This window comes from Pseudoliparis swirei, chromosome 15, assembly GCF_029220125.1.
Source record: "Pseudoliparis swirei isolate HS2019 ecotype Mariana Trench chromosome 15, NWPU_hadal_v1, whole genome shotgun sequence".
Classification (NCBI taxonomy): Eukaryota; Metazoa; Chordata; class Actinopteri; order Perciformes; family Liparidae; genus Pseudoliparis; species Pseudoliparis swirei.
In genome coordinates this window covers 19,397,488-19,414,613 of record NC_079402.1, presented here as the reverse complement: position 1 = coordinate 19,414,613, position 17,126 = coordinate 19,397,488, and the positions used below count along the sequence as shown (strand labels likewise).

Genomic DNA, 17,126 nt, shown 5'->3' with positions numbered 1-17,126 from the left:
AAATTTGGTGGGATGATTGGTTATTATCCGGGGACCATTTGATTAGATTTTGGGATTAATCGGGTCAAAGGTCAAGGTCATGGATAGGTCAAAATCTTCTTTTTACCATAGCACGGTAAATTTGTATCCAATTGGCATGCAACTAATGCCAACATGTTCATAATTCAATGCCCATTGTGATATGCGAAGGTATGCGCTCTACCGAGTGCCCATTCTAGTTACCTTCCGAGTGCCCATTCTAGTTACCTTCGCATTGAAAATGCGGAAGGTAATGTTTTGATCGCCGTGTATTTATTTATTTATTTATTTGTATGCGTGTTATTCGCATTACAAAAAAAAAATTAAACCGAATCGCATGAAATTTGGTGGGATGATTGGTTATTATCCAGGGACCATTTGATTAGATTTTGGGATCAATCGGGTCAAAGGTCAAGGTCATGGAAAGGTCCAAATCTTCTTTTTACCAAAGCATGGTCAATTTTTATCCAATTGGCATGCAACTAATGCCAAAATGTTCATAATTCAATGCCCATTGTGATATGCGAAGGTATGCGCTCTACCGAGTGCCCGTTCTAGTTGTTATTGTTTTAACGTGCTCGGTTTGTTTGTGACGGTGGTTCACGCGTCGTCTCGTCTGTTTCAGGTTTCAGCTACAGAACAATGTGTCGGACCTATGAGACTGACCCAAGAGCCCATTCAGGTGAGACGCTGCGGTTCGACGGAAGACTCTTTTCTTTGTTGTTGGTACGATCCCATAACGGGATTTGACCAAGTCGGGGTTTCCTCGACAACAAATTGATTTCATCAGCGATTAAGCTGCCGATCATTTGTCTGATTAACCAGTTAATCTATCGGTGTACGAAAAACGCCCAGATAATGTCAAAACGCCAATCTCCACTTTGTTGAGCCAAATGTGATGTCATCAGACGTCTTGTTTTGTTCGATCAAATTCCCCTCAACCCCAAAAAACGTAATATTAACTTTGCGATACGTTGAAAAAAGAAGAAGCAAATACTCTGAGTGGAAATGCAAGAATCAGAGAATATTTGACTTTCCTTTCAGAATTTGTTATTGATAAATTATTAATTTATCATTTGTTCATCTGTTGTTTCAGCTCTACATGAACTTTAATTTTGGGTGATTTTAAATATATCCCCTAGTTTCTGTGAAATTATAAAATATTGTATATTACTGCAAACTTTGTCTTCATCAGCTCAATAACAATATTCACCGCAGTGCATATATATATATATATGTGTGTGTGTGTATATATATATGTATGTATATACATATATATTACGTATATGTATGTATATACATATATATTATGTATATATGTGTGTATATGTATATATATATTATGTGTATATATATATTATGTATATATACCACACAGCTGCATAGAGGAAAAAAGCAACTATCCTACTCTTTAATCTCCTTTTGCTCAACATTATTTAATTACATAAACGTTGTTATGTACTCGAGGGAGCGATCACCCATACGACCGTTTGTACTCTTGTGTGATGTTCAGGTCGCATTGGGAAATATGAGCTGGGGAAACATTCACATCTCGGTGGTAACTGTGCTTAAAGTCTGCTGGAAATGGTTTTGCTAACCTCGACATGGCCCTCCTCCCTTCTGACACTGCAGGAGGATGTTTACATAAACCAATAACAGTCTTAAAGGGCCAGTTCACAGTTGGTCAAGTCTGTCTCCAAACTAAAAGTCAGGTATGAGCAGACAGGTCTCATGTGGAAGTAAAACCAAAAGTTCTTGTTTTGTGCCAAAAATAATATATTCAAGAGTTTATCTGAAGACAAATGAGGCTTCAAGAGGAATAAGTTGTCTTTGTAGTCCAAAACCTACCTACCTATGAATAATATATATTAATGATACAATATAAATATATATCCTAGTTTGTTTTGAAATTTAATGTCGAAAATAACATCATTGATGAATTTGGAGCCTTCGCTTCTTTCCCAAAACTGGAATAAATAGAATACACTGAGCTGAGCACATTTTATAATAATGATAATTATAACTTTATTTATAAAGCGCCTTTCAAAACAAAGTTACAAAGTGCTTCAAAATATAAAAAAACATATATAAACAAATAAGATTCAGAACCCGAGGTGTCAAACTAAATACATTATTTATTTGTTCTGTAATGGAGCTCGGTGAGGTCGGGCCGAGTGGAGCATTGTCTGTGCTCGTCCTCCTGTGAGGGATTATTCGGCCATGTGCGTGTCAGTTTTACTCTTACGCAACAAAGAAACCCTGAGAGGTGAGCGGCTCCTCCACCTGCCGGGAGCCGCTGCTCCTACGAGGGCCTTTCTTTTCATTTGCTTGGGGGTGTGACCCGTCTCCAGGCTTTTTCTTCTGGGTTTGAGCTCCAGCGCCGTGATGCGAGAGGCCCGGCACGCCTCTCGTGCTCCCATCCTCCTCCTCTTCTTCTTCCTCCTCCTCCTCCCCGCCAAATACCACTGCACCAGGAATCTGTGAGACAGGTGGAGGGCCCAGGGGTCTTTATAAGAAAGCCTCCTAAGACCCTTAAACTGCGCCCTCAGTGTGTGTGTGTGTGTGTCATTTACTGTTACTGCCTCACAGCCCTGGAGAGTCTCAAGCTCCCCAGATACCCCCCCCCCTCCCCCTCTCTTTTCATCTTATCTAATGATTCATGTGTTGCACTCATTACAAGTAACACACACACGTTGTGTGTTTAGGGGTTTCAGTCAAAGTGTCAAGTCCAGCTCCTGTTCACCGTTTCCAAAGGACGTGAAGACGACTCAAATTACTGACTTAATCTTTCTTTTATTTTTCTTTTGTTCGTTGATTGCTCTGCCAGTGAATTAGGTTGTAACCTTTAAGACGGAACATGAATTACATTTTAAATTAAACATTTTAATTAAACATTTTATACTTTTCATTTTTACCAAACTCAAAATGAAATTCTTTTAACACAAAATCAGCATTTTTAAACACCATGACATTAAACAAATCATTTCACCATTGCCGTCTTTGGGTTGAACCGTGGAGTGACCTGAAGCGTCCTCTCTCTGCTGCTTGTCTTTACAAAATGCGTCAGAGCATCCCCACAGGTGCTCCTAATAAGCAACACTGATTGCTGCTGCTACTGCACTCTGGGAAATGTAGTCTCACACAACTAGGCCCTCAGATTCAGCTCAACAACAGTTTTGACATTCTGCCCCTTTAGACATTTTCGCACCCACCGTTTTTTTTCTTTTTTTACATGAATACGAGCGTGTTATTAGAGCCACACATGTGAGTCAATTATTCAATGACTAGATCAGCAGAAACATAATGAACTCAGACTTGTCCCACATGCAAAGCATCCTGTGGCTGTGAGTTTCTCCTGGGAGAGAGCAGAACACATAAAGGCCCTCCTTCATATTCTCTCTGATGCTCCCACACAGATAGAAATCCTCAAAGCCCAGTGACACCTCTCTGTGTTCGGGAAGCTCCCGCCGTCAGATGGCATCTGGCCCGCGTGTGCAAACACGGCGGGTTGACCTCTGAACTCTGAAAATGTGAGTCGGACTGGAGCCTGTACGGCGGTTTCATACAAATAACTTCATGAGAGATTTAAAATAAAACCGTACGTTTCAGTCGCCACGTGTTTCATCGACGGTTAGAATAGTGTCGACTGAAGCCAGAAGCTGTTTTTATGTTAGACGTCCCATTTCTTTGATTTCTTCTTCTCTTATTAAACTGTTCTCCGAGGGATCTTTGTAAACTAAATATCGTCCATTTCTCAGGAGGAGATTCTACGAGCCGACAGATGGAGGTGAATGTTGAAATCATAGTTCCGTCTTTAAGTCAACGACCAGTGAGTCGCACCCGTGTGAGTCTCGGACCGGCGTGATGGCGTTTCAGCGCCACTGCGTGTACGTCACCCGTGGGTGTGGGGGGGGGGGGGGGGTTTGAGGGCTCGTCGCCCGGTGGCATGTTTGGGCGGCGGGTCAGAGGATCTGTGTGTCGGCCGCGCTGCTGTGCGTGTGGAATTTCACACGTTGGCACGGTTACGCAAGCCAGCGCGGGATCAAAGACCGTGGACTTTCACAAGCACTCTCCAATACTCGCTCATTTTCTTCTCCTCCTCCTGCCGTTCTCACCTGTTCTTTTCCGTCTTCCAGTCTGTCTTACCTCCAGATGTTCGGTTAGGAAAGGCCTCAATTAATTTGTATTTATGTAGATTACGGAAGGCCTTTTAAATAATAATAATAATACATTATATCTGTATAGCGCTTTACATTGTACTCAAGGCTTTACATGGTTAAAACAAACAATAGAAGCAACGATATAATCAAGAGAGATGACGTAAGAAACTAAACCAATACACACTGAATAAGTATCACAGGTTAAAAACAGATTGACAGCGGCTGAAAGATCATTATTGTCTAATGAAGCATCAGGATCGACTTGAACGTTGCTTTCTCCTGGTGATTATGTGTTTACAGTTTTAAAGGGCCAGAGCACAACGGTGCTCATGGATCTCTTTGTGCTGCTTTCGAATTGCTTCAAAATGTTCTTTCTAAATTATTGTTTTGTTTTAGAAGTCGATATTGAGGAGAATGTTGATTTTTGCACATAATTGAGGAACCCCACTATAAGAAGAAGAAGAAGATTTATTAATTTTTAATTAAAAAGGGGAAAATTAGTTCTCATTTAACCCATTATCCTTTATTATTAAGGAGTGCAAGCGAAGCGTGAGCAACTGGGGGGGGTTCAGCCTTGCTCGATGACAGGACACTGCAACTAATGGGGGGGAGGCGGGATCGAACCCACAACCCTGCGGTTGTAGGACGGCCCTCTTACCCCACAAAAAAAAAGGAAGAGTGAGGAGTCTAGCTCTCTATCTATATCTATATATAGATATAGCTATAGATATATGTGTTTGTGCGTGCGTGCGTGTGTGTGTGTTTTGAGTCTGTCCCAGCATGCAATGAGCAAAACAAGCTGCATCCTTCCAGAGGGGGAAACCAGCAGATGGAGAAACACACTTACAGTTATGGACAGTTCCCTGTCTTCAAATCCCCCGTGCATGTCATGTGACTGTGGGAGGAAAATACTTTCATTCTCAGAGAGATGATGCAAACTGTAAAGCGATTATTACCGTAGCATTGAAAATGCAGAAGGTTATGTTTTGATCGCCATTTATTTATTTATTTGTATGAGTGTTATTCGCATAACACAAAAAGTATTAAACCGAATCGCATAAAATTCGGTGGGATGATTGGTTATTATCCGGGGACCATTTCATTAGATTTTGGGATCGATCGGGTCAAAGGTCAAGGTCATGAAAAGGTCAAAATCTTCTTTTTATCATAGCACGGTCAATTTCTATCCAATTGGCATGCAACTAATGCCAAAATGTTCATAATTCAATGCCCAATCTTGTGATATGCGAAGGTATGCGCTCTAGCGAGTGCCCATTCTAGTTATTTATTTGTTGGTCCAAAAAAATGGTTTTATCCATCTTGTGAGTTGCTGTGTTTATGAATATGGCGGTGAGAATTTGTGTACTGTAAATATTGTTGCTCATATTTCTTGCTGTGAGACATCAAAATTAACCACTTACTCACAATAACTTATTTTGTTGGACATGTACAGGACTGTCTCAGAAAATTAGAATATTGTGATGAAGTTCTTTATTTTCTGTAATGCAATTAAAAAAACAAAAATGTCATGCATTCTGGATTCATTACAAATCAACTGAAATATTGCAAGCCTTTTATTCTGATTTATTGCTGATTATGGCTTACAGCTTAAGAAAACTCAAATATCCTATCTCTAAATATTAGAATATCATGAAAAAGTATACTAGTAGGGTATTAAACAAATCACTTGAATTGTCTAATTAACTCGAAACACCTGCAAGGGTTTCCTGAGCCTTGACAAACACTCAGCTGTTATAAATCTTTTTTTTTACTTGGTCTGAGGAAATATTAAAATTTTATGAGATAGGATTTTAGAGTTTTCTTAAGCTGTAAGCCATAATCAGCAATATTAAAAGAATAAAAGGCTTGCAATATTTCAGTTGATTTGTAATGAATCCAGAATGCATGACATTTTTGTTTTTTTAATTGCATTACAGAAAATAAAGAACTTTATCAATATTCTAATTTTCTGAGACAGTCCTGTATGTATATTCCCATAATTATTGTGATAAATTCTAATCTTTACATTTGAAGACAATTTAATGCCACTGACAAAAATGCACAATGTCAAAGTATTAATTGTTTTGATTGAGATAATTAAAAAAACAAAAAGACTCCTTTAATGATCATCAAGTTACACAAAATGCTTCAACATTCCATCAAATCGACTACATTAAAGGGTGACCGTGCTTTTGCTGTTAGAGCCCCTCGACTTTGGAACGACCTACCGGAGGGGATAAGGCTTGCAGAATCAGTAACTTCTTTTAAATCACTTCTTAAAACCCATTTTTATAGAACAGCTTTTAAGTGATCTAGTCTTTTTATGCAGAACTTTGGTTCCCCTAATTTAGTTTGTCTGTTTTTGATTTATTTGTAATTTATTTGGTTTTTAATTAATTAATTTTTTATTTTTCCATTTGATTTTAGATTTTAATATACAGGACTGTCTCAGAAAATTAGAATATTGTGATAAAGTTCTTTATTTTCTGTAATGCAATTAAAAAAACAAAAATGTCATGCATTCTGGATTCATTACAAATCAACTGAAATATTGCAAGCCTTTTATTCTTTTAATATTGCTGATTATGGCTTACAGCTTAAGAAAACTCTAAAATCCTATCTCATAAAATTTTAATATTTCCTCAGACCAAGTAAAAAAAAAGATTTATAACAGCTGAGTGTTTGTCAAGGCTCAGGAAACCCTTGCAGGTGTTTCGAGTTAATTAGACATTTCAAGTGATTTGTTTAATACCCTACTAGTATACTTTTTCATGATATTCTAATATTTAGAGATAGGATATTTGAGTTTTCTTAAGCTGTAAGCCATAATCAGCAATAAATCAGAATAAAAGGCTTGCAATATTTCAGTTGATTTGTAATGAATCCAGAATGCATGACATTTTTGTTTTTTTAATTGCATTACAGAAAATAAAGAACTTCATCACAATATTCTAATTTTCTGAGACAGTCCTGTATACTTTTAAATGTAATATTGGTTTCTTGCTATTCCACTTGTTTTGCTTTGACTCTCTGTAAAAAAATTTTTTAAAGGTGCTATATAAATAAAGTTATTATTATTATTACATCAGTGCTGGTATTTTCCATTTCTTGTGGTTAATTTCAAAGTATACACCATCTCATGAATATATTTTATGGCCCAGAGTGCACAATTTAAACCTTAAAAAAGTGTCTTATCCTTAATAATCAGAACCAGACCACAGTTTAGGTTGTCTAGTTCTTGAAGAGGTGTGTGACTGTAACCTCGGTGTCAGAAGTGTGTCATACGGCGGAGTCTGGATGTGTGCTTCTGTGGAGAATGTCCTGCCTGAGTCGTAAATGTCGTGCGGACTCGCTAACACGGATCTCCTGTAATTATCACCGGCGGCGCCGTCTCACCCGGGCGTCCATTCCTCCCTCTGCCTCCTCAGGTCCTGCTGGTGTTCGCCAAGGAGGACAGCCAAAGCGACGCCTTCTGGTGGGCCTGCGACCGCGCCGGCTTCAGGTGTAACATCGCGCGGACGCCCGAGTCGGCCGTCGAGTGCTTCCTGGACAAGCACCACGAGATCGTCGTCATCGACGGACGCCACTCGTGCTACTTTGAGGCCGAAGCTGCGTGCCGGTGAGCCTCGTGTGGTCGTTTCTCACGGGAACAGTTAGACATTTTGGGAAATCGGCTTTCTTTTTTTGGGGTACGCTCGTGTCTGTCTGTCGTAAATATGACGCTAGAGCCAGTTAGCTTAGCTTAGCATAAAGACTGGTAACAAATTCCAACTCGTACACCAATAAATAGTCTCATAAGCACCCGAAAAGCTTGTCGTCTATTAGTTGGAGATGCTGGTCTGCAGATTTTGTTTTGAGGATTAGACGAAGCCAGACGAGCAGTTCCCCCCCACAGGCGTCAACCTCCAGTTCTGAAATGCCTTAAAGCTGCATTCTCTCTAATGTCCACCAGGGGGTGACTCCTCTGGTTGTATAGAAGTCTAAAGAAAATGACTCTACTTCTCTCTTCATTTATTCCCTCAGTAAGGAGGATTTAAATCAATTCAATTCAATTCAGTTTATTTGTATAGCCCAATTTCACAAATTACAAATTTGTCTCGGAGTGCTTTACAATCTGTACACATAGACATCCCTGCCCCAAAACCTCACATCGGACCAGGAAAAACTCCCAAATAACCCTTCAGGGGGAAAAAAAGGGAAGAAACCTGGAGGAGAGCAACAGAGGAGGATCCCTCTCCTAGGATGGACAGATGCAATAGATGTAATGTGTACAGAAGGACAGATTTAGAGTTAAAATACATTCAATGAATATGACAGAGTGTATGAATAGTTCATAGTAGGCATATTCCACGATGGAGACCTCCACGATCCATCAGGCAGATGGCGGTGGGGAGGAGGTGGGCGGAGTCTCAACAGGACAGTGGCGTAGTCATGAGCAGGAATTCCACGACCCAGACGATCCATCAGGCAGATAGGATCTATGCCGTCTCATAGGGTCCGATGACCCCATGAGACGAAAGTCAAAAGGACTTCCGGGAGAAAGCAGAGTTAGTAACGTGTGATTGAGAGATGAAAATTCATCCTTAAGGAGAGAAAAAGAGGAGATAGGTACTCAGTGCATCCTAAAACGTCCCCGGCAGCTATAAGCCTATAGCAGCATATCAAGGGGCTGGACCAGGGCAAACCTGATTCAGCCCTAACTATAAGCTCTGTCAAAGAGGAAGGTCTTAAGTCTACTCTTAAACGAGGTGACTGTGTCTGCCTCCCGGACTGAAATTGGAAGCTGGTTCCATAAAAGAGGAGCTTGATAACTAAAGGCTCTGGCTCCCATTCTACTTTTTAAGACTCTAGGAACTACAAGTAGTCCGCATTTAGTGAGCGTAGCTCTCTAGTGGGGCAATATGGTACGACAAGCTCCTTAAGATATGATGGAGCATCACCAATCAAGGCTTTGTAGGTTAAGAGAAGAATTTTAAAAGTGATTCTTGATTTTACTGGGAGCCAGTGCAGAGCAGCTAGTGCAGGAGTGATGTGATCTCTTTTCTTAGTTTTAGTGAGAACACGAGCTGCAGCATTCTGGATCAACTGGAGGGACCTAAGAGATTTATTAGAGCAGCCTGATAATAAGGAGTTGCAGTAATCCAGTCTCGAAGTAACGAGTGAACCAATTTTTCTGCATCTTTTTGAGACAAGATGTGCCTGATTTTTGAAATATTACGTAGATGAAAGAATGCAGTCCTTGAGATTTGCTTTACGTGGAGTTAAAGGACAAGTCCCGATCAAAGATAACGCCAAGATTCTTTACAGTGGTGTTGGATGCCAGGGCAATGCCGTCTACAGAATCCACATCACCGTTTGAGGCTCGTCGCCCGCTGGCATGTTTGGGCGGCGGGTCAGAGGATCTGTGTCGGCCGCGTTGCTGTGCGTGTGGAATTTCACACGTTGGCACGGTTACGCAAGCCAGCGCGGGATCAAAGACCGTGGACTTTCACAAGCACTCTCCAATACTCGCTCATTTTCTTCTCCTCCTCCTGCCGTTCTCACCTGTTCTTTTCCGTCTTCCAGTCTGTCTTACCTCCAGATGTTCGGTTAGGAAAGGCCTCAATTAATTTGTATTTGCGAGATTACGGAAGGCCTTTTAAATAATAATAATAATACATTATATCTGTATAGCGCTTTACATTGTACTCAAGGCTTTACATGGTTAAAACAAACAATAGAAGCAACGATATAATCAAGAGAGATGACGTAAGAAACTAAACCAATACACACTGAATAAGTATCACAGGTTAAAAACAGATTGACAGCGGCTGAAAGATCATTATTGTCTAATGAAGCATCAGGATCGACTTGAACGATGCTTTCTCCTGGTGATTATGTGTTTACATGCAGTTTTAAAGGGCCAGAGCACAACAGTGTTCATGGATCTCTTTGTGCTGCTTTCGAATTGCTTCAAAATGTTCTTTCTAAATTATTGTTTTGTTTTAGAAGTCGATATTGAGGAGAATATGTTGATTTTTGCACATGAGGAACCCCACTATAAAGGAAGAGTGAGGAGTCTAGCTCTCTATCTATATCTATATATAGATATAGATATATATATGTGTGTGTGTGTGTGTGTGTGTGTTTTGAGTCTGTCCCAGCATGCAATGAGCAAAACAAGCTGCATCCTTCCAGAGGGGGAAACCAGCAGATGGAGAAACACACTTACAGTTATGGACAGTTCCCTGTCTTCAAATCCCCCGTGCATGTCATGTGACTGTGGGAGGAAAATACTTTCATTCTCAGAGAGAAGATGCAAACTGTAAAGCGATTATTTCCTTAGCATTGAAAATGCGGAAGGTTATGTTTTGATCGCCATTTATTTATTTCTTTATTTGTATGAGTGTTATTCGCATAACACAAAAAGTATTAAACCGAATCGCATGAAATTCGGTGGGATGATTGGTTATTATCCGGGGACCATTTCATTAGATTTTGGGATCGATCGGGTCAAAGGTCAAGGTCATGAAAAGGTCAAAATCTTCTTTTTACCATAGCACGGTCAATTTCTATCCAATTGGCATGCAACTAATGCCAACATGTTCATAATTCAATGCCCAATCTTGTTATATGCAAAGGTATGCGCTCTACCGAGTGCCCATTCTAGTTATTTATTTCTTGGTCCAAAAAAATGGTTTTATCCATCTTGTGAGTTGCTGTGTTTATGAATATGGCGGTGAGAATTTTTGTACTGTAAATATTGTTGCTCATATTTCTTGCTGTGAGACATCAAAATTAACCACTTAATCACAATAACTTATTTTGTTGGACATGTATGTATATTCCCATAATTATTGTGATAAATTCTTATCTTTACATTTGAAGACAATTTAATGCCACTGACAAAAATGCACAATGTCAAAGTATTAATTGTTTTGATTGAGATCATTAAAAAAACAAAGACTCCTATTATAATCATCATCAAGTTACACAAAATGCTTCAACATTCCATCAAATCGACTACATTAAAGGGTGACCGTGCTTTTGCTGTTAGAGCCCCTCGACTTTGGAACGACCCACCGGAGGGGATAAGGCTTGCAGAATCAGTCACTTCTTTTAAATCACTTCTTAAAACCCATTTTTAGAGAACAGCTTTTAAGTGATCTAGTCTTTTTATGCAGAACTTTGGTTCCCCTAATTTAGTTTGTCTGTTTTTAATTTATTTGTAATTTATTTGGTTTTTAATTAATTATTTTTTTATTTTTCCATTTGATTTTAGATTTTAATATATACTTTTAAATGTAATATTGGTTTCTTGCTATTCCACTTGTTTTGCTTTGACTCTCTGTAAAAAAATTTTTTAAAGGTGCTATATAAATAAAGTTATTATTATTATTACATCAGTGCTGGTATTTTCCATTTCTTGTGGTTAATTTCAAAGTATACACCATCTCATGAATATATTTTATGGCCCAGAGTGCACAATTTAAACCTTAAAAAAGTGTCTTATCCTTAATAATCAGAACCAGACCACAGTTTAGGTTGTCTAGTTCTTGAAGAGGTGTGTGACTGTAACCTCGGTGTCAGAAGTGTGTCATACGGCCGGAGTCTGGATGTGTGCTTCTGTGGAGAATGTCCTGCCTGAGTCGTAAATGTCGTGCGGACTCGCTAACACGGATCTCCTGTAATTATCACCGGCGGCGCCGTCTCACCCGGGCGTCCATTCCTCCCTCTGCCTCCTCAGGTCCTGCTGGTGTTCGCCAAGGAGGACAGCCAAAGCGACGCCTTCTGGTGGGCCTGCGACCGCGCCGGCTTCAGGTGTAACATCGCGCGGACGCCCGAGTCGGCCGTCGAGTGCTTCCTGGACAAGCACCACGAGATCGTCGTCATCGACGGACGCCACTCGTGCTACTTTGAGGCCGAAGCTGCGTGCCGGTGAGCCTCGTGTGGTCGTTTCTCACGGGAACAGTTAGACATTTTGGGAAATCGGCTTTCTTTTTTTGGGGTACGCTCGTGTCTGTCTGTCGTAAATATGACGCTAGAGCCAGTTAGCTTAGCTTAGCATAAAGACTGGTAACAAATTCCAACTCGTACACCAATAAATAGTCTCATAAGCACCCGAAAAGCTTGTCGTCTATTAGTTGGAGATGCTGGTCTGCAGATTTTGTTTTGAGGATTAGACGAAGCCAGACGAGCAGTTCCCCCCCACAGGCGTCAACCTCCAGTTCTGAAATGCCTTAAAGCTGCATTCTCTCTAATGTCCACCAGGGGGTGACTCCTCTGGTTGTATAGAAGTCTAAAGAAAATGACTCTACTTCTCTCTTCATTTATTCCCTCAGTAAGGAGGATTTAAATCACTGCAGTGCGACTCCCTAACTTGCACTGGCTTCTTTTCTGTTGCCGTTTTTCAACACAAAGGTTTTTTTTTTAAAGGACAAACTGTTCAGATTACTTCCTATGCATGAGCATGTACTCCTTCACTTCAATCGGAAACAATCGATGCTTAGATTATCAGGTTTCTCCTTAAAACGTGTCATAAACCAGAAAAGCAGTCGCTCTAATGCAGTGGAGGGCTCGGTGGCACCACCTGGTGTTCACCGGAGGCACTGCAGCCTTCTCTCGCGCTGAAACTCCTTAAGTCGTTGTAGCCTGTTGACAGGAAAGCTGGACGGTGGCCCAGGGGTGCCGAGAGTAGCGCACATGCACGAATCTCTCTCTCTTTCTTTCTTTCTTTCTTTCTTTCTTGTCCATTTATTTTTTCCACAGCGAAAGTTCACGGCTTGTTTTCATAAACTTCTTCCTGACTGCAGGATAAGCTCATTCCTTCCTCGTTCTCGCCAGGTGTTCGTTGAGTTCGGACTGGCACTGCTTCGTTTGTCCCCTGTTATGGGCATTCGCTTTTTAAAGGTTTAAGCAGGAGGAAGTGTGTTTAACCAGATATTCTTCACACATTTTTAAAACATAACGATATTCTCCAGCATATATTATTTGGCATAGAATTGTAACCAATCTGATTATTGCAAAACTAATGAAAGAGCGTCCGCTTTTTGACCTCTGTGAACAAAGGGCGTGTGTTTAGAGCATTTGAATGCGTGTCCCATGGTTGATGTCCCTCTCACAAACACCCTCTATTTCTACTTTTCTATTTTCTTTATACTGTTATGTCATATCTCTGCCTTACAATGGCTTTCATTGTTTCAGCTTTTACCATGTAAAGTGCCTTTGAGGACATTTTAAAGTACAGTACAACATAAATATATTATTATAATTATTAGCATTTAGCTAACAACTACTTCTGGTTATTTCTGCAGACCTTATCATTATATTTTGTATTATTTTTAGGAACAGTAAAAACCCATCCAAAGTCCATCTTAGACACTAAAAGTCACGACCAATTATTTCTATCGAGTGATTTATTATTTTCAAAATAAAAAAAGGATGAATTCTTCTATCCTGTTCACCAGTTTGGCAGCTGCTCAGTTTGTCCATCGCTCCTTTACTCCTTTTCCTCACCTGCTCCCCCTGTTCCTCCTCCTCCTCCTCTTCCTCTTCCCGCCAGCTATGTATCTTTTGTGGCCTAAAATCTCTGATGTTCCGTTTCCTCTTTTGTGGCAATGACATCATCGCCACACATCTGTCCACATGTTTGTCTCGTGAGCTCAAAGTGAGACGAACCCCCAATTTGCCTTTCACTCCGCTTCTGTTTTAATTCCAGGTTGATCCGAGCAACGAAGCCCTCCGAAAACACAGTTATTCTCGCTGTTGTGCCGCAAAAGTAAGTTTGATTTATTTATTTACACTCCCTGCCTTCAAAAGTTATTAAAAAAATTCCATTTCCTAACTATTTTCTATTTCTTTCTGTCTGTAAGGTCCCACCAATAAATATGAAAAAATCAACAACATTTTTCTTTTCTCCCTGTAGCGGGTTGTTGGTTTGCTTGTTTCCATCACCTGGGGCAAAAAGAGAGATCTCGTGTCTTGTTTGCTCGATCAAATGACTCGTTGAATTGATTTGTTGTTTAATAGCCAAACACACGCTGGTGGATGGAAGTGTTTTGTCTGTTTTAAAGGACTCCGGTTGCAGCCGCTAACGATTTTTTTTTTTCTGTCGTTGTTGCAGACCGGCCGACCAGGACGAGCCATCAGTTCTTCCTCTCCTGTGTGCAGGATTTAACCGAGTACGTCCCGCCGCTCGCCTTTCCCCCTCCTGAATGTGTGTTTCCGGCCGAGCGTGATACCCTGGCTCCTGGTGGATGATTTCCGTTGAGACACCGGTCTTTTGAAGGAGGCCCTGATTGTCCACGGCGTGACGGTGGCTGCTGAGTAAAACCCGACTCACTCCCGTCTCTCGTTCTCCTCCCAGAGGTTTGTGGAGAGCAGCAGTGTGTCGGCCTGCTGCAATGAGCTCATACAGATGGAGCACGGGGAGGTGCGCTGCCAGTTCAAACTCAGGTAAAAATAAAAAAAATAAAACCTTAATCATAGTCCTGCATTCACATTAGCGGTCGTACGAGGTGTTGCTGGTGCTAATCCTGAGATGCTGCGGCTTCCCCGATCTGCAGGGCTTATAACTCTGTCTTCATGGCCTTGGAGCACTGCCAAGAGGCTGTGGAGATCACCAGTGAGGACCACATCATACAGGTAACGCACATGCATGCAGGGCCAGAAGCAGCCAGATCTTTCAGGTACCACACCCCCAGCCTGTTGGAGGATGTACATAAAAGAAGAAGAAAATATATATATATGTTTACATATATATGTGTAAATATATATTTATATTAGGGCTGTGAAACGATTACAAATTTTAATCGCGTTAATCACAGGTTTTTGTGGATTAATCACGATTAATCACATATTACCGATATTCTCGGTATATTTTGTGAGAACATAGAGATTTATGACAAAAGACGGATATATACATTTATACATTCTTCTATACAATGGTGCTGCAACTCAGCAGTTATTTAGCAGTTTTCTTCCATATGGAACATTAATACATCTTCATCCTAAACAGAATGTTTAACCCTCCTGTTACCTTTCGGGTCAATTTGACCCCATTCAATGTTTAATGTCGGTGTTCTTTGGGGTCAATTTGACCCCAGGCTGTTTTTCACTGTGTCAAACATATAAGAAATATCAACTTTTTTATTTATTTAAAGGGCTATTTAGGTAGTCAACAAACAAACATAAAGTACCTCACACTTAAACTTGGGAAGCAATATTAATTCTAATAATTTTCTGGGGGTTTTAATTGCTGGGGTCAAATTGACCCCGAGGGTAAAATATGTTAGTAAATGTAAAGGTAACAGGAGGGTTAAACAGAACATTTTTCTCTTGTTTGTCAACCTTTAACTCCACCATGACACAATCTAAAGGCCTCTAGTCTTCCTCTAGCAGCTGCTGAGGCAAACTGACTGTGTGGGTTTTCTTCATGAACTGGGCCGTGATGAAAGGGACGGCGGGGACACCGCTGCAAAGCTGAAACCTCACCGGCCCGGACACAGGGACAGATTGACAAGTGACTTTTATTTTGCTCGGTCCCGATGCGCGCGCACGGAGCTCTGTGGCGCGAGACGGAGATCGATAAGTGTTAACGCAACGCGAAGAGACAGAAATGACATGCTGCTGTGGAGATACGATCAACAACAGACGTTTAGTTTAATAAAAGAACAAAGACGTGCTATAGAGAACATGTCAGGGGGCGGGCCAATCTCTTTAATGTCATGCGATCTACCAACACTACACCGCGATCGACTGGCAGGTCGCGATCGACGTGTTGAGACCCCTGATCTACAGGAAGTAAAAGTCGTAACAAGGTTTCCGGAGGTGAACCTGCGGAAGGATCATTACCGATGAACAGACCGTCTGCATGAGAGCGGACAGAGTTCAGATTGAAGTGGTGTATTGGAAGCTCATTCTGCAAGTGACTTTTTTTTCGTCCCGACGACCAACAACAGACGGATTGGAAGCTCATTCTGCGCATGCGTTAAATGCGTTAAATGCGTTTAAAAAAAATAACTAGTTAAACCTGAAATTGAATTAACTGAGCACTAATTTATATATATGTTTATATATTTATATATGTGTATAAATATATCTATATTTATATATATATATGTGTATATATATTTATATGTATATATACTTATATATTTATATATATATTTATATATAAATAGATTGATATATATGTGTATATATATATTTATATATATGTGTGAATATATATTTATATCTATATTTATATATATATATCGCAAGGGACCCGCCTTGTAAAGCTGCAGGATGGTGTATGTGGAGTGCTGTTTATCATAATGAAAGAACATGTCACCCAGTGCAAACAATGGAGCTCTACGATTGGTCGATTCAGTGTTAGTTTGGTCTTTTTAAGAGAATGTGTCATGAATAAGAAGAATATCTATTTACTAGAATATCGCTGGACGTTGACGTTACGCTTTCCTGTTTTTTCTGTCCCAGTACGTGAACCCGGCGTTTGAGCGGATGATGGGCTACCACAAGGGGGAGTTGATCGGCAAGGAGCTCACCGAACTCCCCAAGAGCGACAAGAACCGAGCCGACCTGCTGGACGCCATCAACACCTGCATCAACAAGGGAAAGGTGAGTCTCTCTTCGTCCCCTCCGTCTGTGAAACTGTGTCGCCGCCTGACCGCTCTGCTCTCTCTGAAGGAATGGCAGGGCATCTACTACGCCAGGAAGAAGTCGGGCGACAGCCTCCAACAGCACGTGAGGATAACGCCCGTCCTCGGCCAAGGAGGGTACGTTTGGATTGATCGGCCCAAAGTGCTCGCGGGGGGATTTCCCAGAAGTCCGAATTACTGACGGGAATCTCCTCTCGCTTCCAAAAACAGGAAGATCCGACATTTCGTGGCCATCAAGAGACCTCACGTCGACAACAATAATCAGGTGAGGCGTGTGATGACATCATGCGAGGCACAGATAAGAGGC

The 17,126-nt window shown here is 40.8% G+C and overlaps 1 protein-coding gene across 1 annotated transcript in view; it reads left to right on the top strand.

Annotated features, from left to right (window-relative positions):
• Positions 1-17,126, top strand: part of pde8b (phosphodiesterase 8B) — a 38,650-nt gene that overhangs the window by 8,390 nt on the left and 13,134 nt on the right. Inside the window, exons 2-10 of the mRNA XM_056432350.1 lie at positions 644-700; positions 7,607-7,797; positions 13,876-13,935; positions 14,281-14,338; positions 14,524-14,612; positions 14,723-14,801; positions 16,638-16,778; positions 16,848-16,936; positions 17,030-17,084. Coding sequence (XP_056288325.1) covers positions 644-700; positions 7,607-7,797; positions 13,876-13,935; positions 14,281-14,338; positions 14,524-14,612; positions 14,723-14,801; positions 16,638-16,778; positions 16,848-16,936; positions 17,030-17,084 — 819 coding nt within the window. The remainder of the gene's footprint in view (positions 1-643; positions 701-7,606; positions 7,798-13,875; positions 13,936-14,280; positions 14,339-14,523; positions 14,613-14,722; positions 14,802-16,637; positions 16,779-16,847; positions 16,937-17,029; positions 17,085-17,126) is intronic.